Below are 7,406 nucleotides of genomic sequence, written 5' to 3' on the forward strand. Positions count from 1 at the left end.
GGTTGAGCTCAGCCTGTGAACCAAAGGGTCGACTGTTTGATCCCCAGTCAGGGCACGCACCTGGGCTGGGGGCCGGGTCCCCAGTAGGGGGCACTCGAGAACCAACCACACACTGATGTTTCTCTCCCTCTCTTTCTCCCTCCCTTTCCCTCTCTCTAAAAATAAGTAAATAAAATCTTTAAAAATAACAGAGCAAATGTACAAGACAGAACGTCTGAGCTGGTGCGTGTGTTTACCTCCAGGAGTGGCTTCCATGCCTGCAAGTCTTTGTTTCACAGAAAATGTTTTTTAAAAGTTTTGGAGTTAAAATTACTTTACTAGATAGTGGTTTACTGTATGACACAACTTTTATTTTAGCAACGTGTATTTCAATCGCTGTACAGATGGCCTGAATCCTTCACCGGCAGCCCTGGCGGGCCTTACAGAGGTCACTCGGTCTCCGTCTCCTTTCCCAGGGTCCCCAGTCCGTCGAACCCACACTACAGTGATACAACAGTGGAGCGTCCACAGTCCTGAGATATGACATTTCTGTGTTTCCTCCAATGTTTGAGCTGTGGTGAAATGCCCATCACACAAATTTACCATTTTCACCATTTTTAAGTGCACAGTGCGGGGGCACTAAGGGCGTTCACATTCTGTGTGCGGTGACCCCCACCATCCGTCCGCACAGCTGTGTTTCACCTCGTAACCCTAAAACGCTGTGCCCATTGCACTCCTGACTCCCCGCTCCCCCCGCCCCCACCCCGGGCATCCGCCAGTCCACTTCGTCTCCGTGAATGCGGCTCGAGGGACCTCTCACAGGGCAATACAGGCCTTGTCCTTCTGTCTGGCTTACTCTCCTTAGCACCTGAAGGTCCTGAAGGTTCATCCCCGTTGTAGCAGCTGTCAGAACATCCTTTTTTAAAGCTGAATAATATAGTCCACTGTATCCAACCGTCCCATTTACTCATCTACTCATCCATCAGAAACATCCGTATTTGTAACCATTTGGGAACGAGTTCATCATCCAGGCGAGTCAGCTCAATGCTCAGTGGTAACCCCAAGGAACCACCTGCTCCAGAGAAACCTGTACCGCAAAGGGTTTCACCTGCTAGGTCAGCTGGTCTGCACCAACCAGCAATGTTTTGCTGAAAACCGGAAAAGGCGCCGAAACCACTGCAAACTGTCCACAAGTAACCCGGATCGGGTCCGGCACACACAGCACCTAGTCCCCCTCAAGTTCAGGGCCCAGGGGGTTCAAGAGCATCGCCTAAGAGTCAAAATGAACAGGGAAAGAAAACAAAGCCCACGGCACAAACAGCATCTCAGCAGGAAAAAGCCGCCCTCGAGCACGAAGGACCAGATGTCTGTCTGGAAAACAGAGGGCGGCGTGACCACGGCCACTGAATTCAGAGTGCGAGCGAGATAAGGAAAAGGGGGTTTTGGGGAAATCTCTTACAATCATCCAAAACTCAACCTGAAACCACCACAGCTCAGCTGACGTGAAAACCACTTCGGGAAAATGACAGCAGCGATCGCAGAACTCAGGTTAAAGGAACAGGCCTCCGCCGGCTGGCAGACGGCCGCAGGGCCTGGAGCAGGCTGCAGCGAGCCCCCAAGCCAAGCCCGTTTTCCCGCCGAAATGCAGCGCACCCAGTCGGGGTGGACGTGAATTTTCTCACTGTGATACAACACACCCAACAGGGTGTACTACGTACACGACGTGACATCAGCTGTTTGTTGCCAGCGCTAACACAAAGCAAAGGCTGATGTATTTTTTTAAAGATTGTTTTTACTTTTAGAGAGAGGGGAAGGGTGGGGGAGAGTGAGTGTGAGAAACAGCGATTTGAAAGAGAAACATTGATCAGCCACCTCTCACACACTCCAAACTGGGGACCTGGCCCACAACCCAGGCCTGTGCCCTGACAGGGAATCAAACCAGTGACCTTTCAGGGGCCTGACCAACTGAGCCGCACCCATCAGGGCATCAAAGGTTAATCTTTACGGGAATGCCAGATGGATGAGAGTCAAGCTCAAATTCAGCCCTGGGCTCCAGGGCTGTTCAACCTCGGTGCTGTTGACATTCGAAGCCAATACTTTTTAGTCGGAGGAAGAGGAGGGGCTGCCCGTGCAAGGGGGATGGATGTCCAGCGGTATCCCTGCTCCGCACCCACTGGGTAATGGTAGTATCTCCACCACCAAACAGGACAACCGCAACTGCATCCTGACGTGATCAAACGTCCTTAGAAAGAGTTCCTGAAACGCTCATTTCAAGCCACTATCCTCAGCATCCTTGGAAGACAGCACGCGGCTGCCTCCACCTCTCAGAGTTCAGGGATGCCCCCGCTTCCTCCCTCCACGAAGTGCTGGCACACCCCTTCTGGCCCACACACACCTCCCGGTCCTTATCTTGTTGTTTTTCATTTTACTTTATTTACTTTTAGAGAGAGAAGAGGCAGAAAGACAGAGAGAAACATCCACAGGAGAAACACCAATCGGTTGCCTCCCCACTCACGCCCCAACAGGGAACCAAACCCACAGCCCAGGCCCATGCCCGGACCGGGAAAGGAACCAGTGACCTTTCCCTCCAGCCACCCAGAGCCGGGCCAGACCTTACCTTTCTGATTATGTCATCATCAGCTGCTGCGCTACCCTGACCCTCATCAAAAGGAGCCCCAGGCACGGTGAAGCACGTGGACACGTCGTGAAAGCCCTGGAGACTACAACCGCATTGTGGACGCGAGGACAGCGGCAGACGGGGCAGTGCCAGGTCCCCTGCGGCCAGAGGAGGGTGGTGGGATTGTGGAGGGACAGGAAAGAGAACGTGGGCATCAGCGCCAGAGCTGGACAAACCAAGAGACTAGGCTGGAAAAAAAGACACCTCCTAGAACTGATACGCAACTGATGCAAGATTTAACATGTACAGGTCAATCGTTTTCGCCCTGGCCAACCAGCTAAGAATGTTGTCTCCATACGTCACGGTTTCAGGTTCCATACCCGGTCAGGACACAAATGAAAAACCACCAATCAGTGCATAAATAAGGGGAACAGAGTGACATTTCTACTTCTCTGTTTATTTCTCTATTTCTCTTTCTCTCTCTCTCTCTCAAAATCAATTAAAAAAGGTCCATTGCCTTCTCATATGCCAGCAATAAACAAGTACAAGCTGAAGTGAAAAAATGACTCAGGGACTATCCAACCACTTTTGCTTTCTTTTCTCTACCTCCTACCAACTGCCTGTGCCCCCCGGCTCCCAGGCCTGTCTGGGGCTCCCCGGCCTGTCTGCGGAGAGGAGGCCAGGGCTCAGAAAGGAAGTGCCGCTCAGTTCATCTTGCTGCACTTGCAGCTCTGGTGAAAGGCTGGGGCCAGGCAAGGAATCGAATGACTGCAAGTGGGTTTGGGGACTATCCGTGGCAGCCAGCCAGCCAGCTGCTAGATGCTGCCCTCAACCTGGTCAGCCCCTGAAAAGAAAACCCGGCCCTGGCCTGGTAGATGAGTTGGTTAGGGCATCTTCCCCACACACCAAGGTTTCACGTTCGATCCCCTGGGAGATTGGCACATGCAAGAATCAGCCAATGAATGCATCAATAAGGAGAACAACAAATCGATGTTTTTCTCTCTAGAAATAAAAATTTTCAAAGATACCAATAAAATAACACTCACAGAAAAACACAACACAGTTTTAAAGGTCTAAACAGAAGGACGCACACGAAATGCTAAATGGTTATCTCAAGGAAACAGAGAGGAGACGGAAGTCAAGGGGGTCTTTACATGTTCCTGTTAAGTGTGAATATGCACACACATATTTATGGTTAAATTAAAATATGTGATTACAAACTTTTAACCTTAAAATACGGGGGAAACATTCTATTTCACTCCTAGTTATTTTTGGAGCCACACCTCCCACCTTCGTCCATCAGCACACCTAACGTGCCTGAACAGCGTCAGTGGGGAATGAGCAAACGTTCCCCCTTGGCCACTAACAAACGACTCTTTCAAAGAGGAAAAAAATCAAATCGCAGACTCGAGAAACTAGAAATATAAGTCATCACGTGATTTTTTTAAAAGCCAGCCATAACATCACTCCTTCGTTTCGAGTCCTAAACCGCAAACGGACTTTCTAGACAAATCGTAAGCTTCTGCACAAAATGTACTTCGTGATGGAACGGTATTGTTCTCCTTAGAAAAGACTTGTTTTCCCATGAAACTGAAAAGCCTGCCTTTTGGGAGGTCTTGAGCCACCGCGGGCCTATTTCGCGAGATTCGGCTTGGACTTCACAAGCGTTCGGGAAAGGTGGCTTTTCTCGCCCGCCCCCGCGCCCCTGCCCGGGTAGCGTCACCTGACCCTCTAGCCGCTGGCCACGTCCCCCACCCCCACCCTGCCACCGACCTGATGACACTGATGTGAAACTGGTCCTCGCGAAGGCCCCGCCAGGCGCCGGGCAGGAACTCCTTGCACCACAGATAGGCCCTACGCCGCGTCCGGGGCTCCGGTTGCTCGTCGGCTGGCGGTGGCGGCGGCGGCGGCGGCGGGAGCAGTGGCAGCGGCGGGGGCGGCGGCGCGGGCAGCGCGAGCCGAGGCTGCCGGGCGCCCAGCTGCTTGGGCTCCAGGTCGCTGGCGGCGTCGCGCTGCTGCCCCACGCCGGGCGCGGGGGTCGCGCTGCCGCTGCCGCAGCCTAGCAGCAGCCCGAGCGGTGAGGGCTCCGCCTCGCCCCCGTTGCAGAACTTGGTCTTCATGCCAGGCAGGCGGCGGAGGAGATGCGGGCGGCCGAAGCGGCAGAAGACGAGGCTCACGGTCCGGCCGGGGGACCCCCCTCAAGGAGGCCGGAGCGGGGGGCGCTCGCAGACCGGGTGGCGGGGGACAGCGGTGGTAGCGGTGGTTGGGGCGCGCCGGGCGGGCACCAGCGGGCGGGCACCGGTAGGCAGCGGCGGCGCAGAGACGGCGAGCGGCTGGTCGCGGCTGGTCGCGGCGGCGGCGGCGGCTCCCGGCTGGCGGCGCTGGCCGAATCGCTAGCTGGTATACCGCCGCCGCCGCACGCGGAGCGCCCGCCGCGTCACGGCCCGCCCCCGAGCTCGCTGCTGATTGGCCGCCGCCCGCCGGCCTGGCGCGTCACAACCGCCTCCGCCCTCGGGACCCCGTCTCCTCATTGGCGGCGGCTCCAGGCTCCTCTGTGGCCTGGGGTAGGGGGCGGGCCTGGGGGTGGGGGGTGGGGAGGTAGTAGGCGGCGAGGGGGTCCTGGGGACCGAGAGAAGCGTGCGGGCCACTGGGGGCTCCGGAAGAGGTGGGTGGGGCGGGGAGCTGGGGTCCTGGCCGGGGTGGCCTGTGAGCCTGGGGGTGGCGGGGCGGACTCCGGGCTTGCCTCTGGGATCGAAACTTTGCTTGGATTTCTCGGGTCCTCGGGACGAGGAGGCCGGCGCAGGGCGCAGGGCGCAGGGCGCAGGGCAGGCAGGAAACTGATGCCCGGAGGCTGGCTCCTCTTTCTGCTTGACCTTGGGACGAGGCACCTCGTCTGCAGCTCTCTGGGGGTGATTTTAAACATTTCCCTGCCCGGGATCAGCTGTGTAAGAGGCGCGGCCAAGCCCCTTTCAAGCCGGAGACAGAGAAATGATTGTCGCCGGGTCAGAAACAGAGGCCCAAAACGGGGAAGAGGGGACCGGTTCCAGGCCGTACAGCCGGCTGCAGCCTCAGTTTCCCTATCCGTGGTGCTGAGGACGCCGGGCCCTAGATGTTTGGGGCGCGCAGGGGGGCATTCCACAGCAGGGCCGCGTCAGCATCCCGGAACAGGGGGCAAAGGTGAGTGCCACAGGACTGCTGTATTTGTAGGCACCGCCCCACCCGCCCTTGCACGGGAGGCAGCCCCGTGACCGTGACTAACGCACCTCTCTGTCCGTGGGCCCATGCCCCTGTCTGCCACAAACTGCCCTGTGTCCCTCATTCTTCTATCCGGCCACCCCAATCATTTCTGGAAGTGAAGTGGGGGTACAGATAAATATGAAAATTACAAACCCTGTTTTACAGGACGTGGGGTGGGCAAGAGGTTTCCCTGGCTGCTTAGAAAATTCAGCACCTGGTACACAGGAAATGTAGGAATTTCCCAGTATGCTCCAGCAAAAATCTCTGTTTATATAGCGTGCACTTGGCTGAACTTGCTAAAAGAAAAAAATGGTCTTCATTGAACAAAAGGGTTACAATGAAAGAGGACTTCTGACTAGACAGCTGTGGAACTGGACCTGACGTTGCCCTGGACTAAGCCACCGAGTGGCCCAGGCGTTTAAGGGGGAGGTGGGGTGGGAGCCCCACTGGATATTTGAAAACCCGGGAAATCAAGGTCTCCATTCTGGCCATTTCGATAAGGTAGCCAAGGACTTTGTCTAAAAATACCAGCCGGCAGCAGGGAGGTGGGGCCTGCCCATGGCCGGCCCTTCCGCTGCACTCTGGCACCATCCCGGTCCTGTCAGGAATGCCAGCAATCTGGCCAGGAGAAGGGGGCACTGGAGGTAGGGGCTGGGCCTCTCACTTGGAATAACTTGTTCTGGTGTCTGCTGGTTTGGGCTCTTAGAAACCACAGGCGCCTTCATGGGACTGCAATTCCCTGTGGGAGTAAGAGGTTACCTCATTAAAGATGTTGGAAACATGTTATCTGTTATTGCTTTCATTTAATAGATGTGTAGACTCGGAGGCTGCATGCCTAGGCCAAAGTCCTCGGCTAAGGGACAGGCTAGGCGGGTGTCCCGGCCCCTTTGCGGGAAGAGCGTTGCTTCCAAATGGTCACTGAACCTCCCTTCCCTGCAGTCAGACTGAAATCAGGGCCTGCCCCCAGAGCTGTGGCTAGACCACTGGGCTGGTGGCCCAGACTGCGACCCAGGAAGCTCGGCATATAGTAATGCTAAAATAATAGATTTTGCATGAAAAAAGACTGCCAGTGGAAGTAGGGGGAGCCTCCCCAGGGGTGCTGGGGCAGGGCTTTGATAGGCCGAAAAGGCATTTACCAGGCAGGCAAGAGCCTCCTGCTGTTTACCTCTGCATTGGGCATAATTGTACCAACTTGCCAGAGTCATCTGCAGGGGAGGGGTGTAGAATGAAGGCAAGGCCTGGAACATAGTAGGTGCTCAGGAAAAGTGCCACACACACACTATTTTTCCAAAAGGAGAAACCCAGAGCAATATATAACGCTTAGGACTCAAGCTGCCAACCCCATTCCCAAGATTTTCTCCCGAGAAAAGAAGCCATCATCAGAAGCAAAAAGCCCCACGCAGAAAAACGCCCGTGTCATATTACCTCTAGCTGGAAAAGGCTGGAAGTGACCTCAATCCCGGGCCCATGTGTTGGTGTGTCAGGCGGAAGTTCAATGAGGCCACGTTGAACTTGATGGGGAGGGTTCATTTTCTGCCCACTTGCCCAGTGCCAGCCGCAGCGCTCAGCAGCG

At 55.6% G+C, this 7,406-nt stretch overlaps 1 protein-coding gene across 4 annotated transcripts in view; it reads right to left on the bottom strand.

Moving 5' to 3' along the window:
- The window catches only part of CHKA (choline kinase alpha), a 33,455-nt gene extending 28,636 nt beyond the window's left edge, over positions 1–4,819 (bottom strand). For all 4 annotated transcript variants that reach the window (XM_036029787.1, XM_028516238.2, XM_028516237.2 and 1 more), the window contains exon 1: positions 4,370–4,819. In XM_036029787.1, the coding sequence (XP_035885680.1) occupies positions 4,370–4,716 (347 nt within the window). In that variant the 5' untranslated portion in view covers positions 4,717–4,819. The remainder of the gene's footprint in view (positions 1–4,369) is intronic.
- Positions 4,820–7,406: the final 2,587 nt, after the last annotated feature.

Source organism: Phyllostomus discolor, chromosome 6 (assembly GCF_004126475.2).
Source record: "Phyllostomus discolor isolate MPI-MPIP mPhyDis1 chromosome 6, mPhyDis1.pri.v3, whole genome shotgun sequence".
Lineage (NCBI taxonomy): Eukaryota > Metazoa > Chordata > Mammalia > Chiroptera > Phyllostomidae > Phyllostomus > Phyllostomus discolor.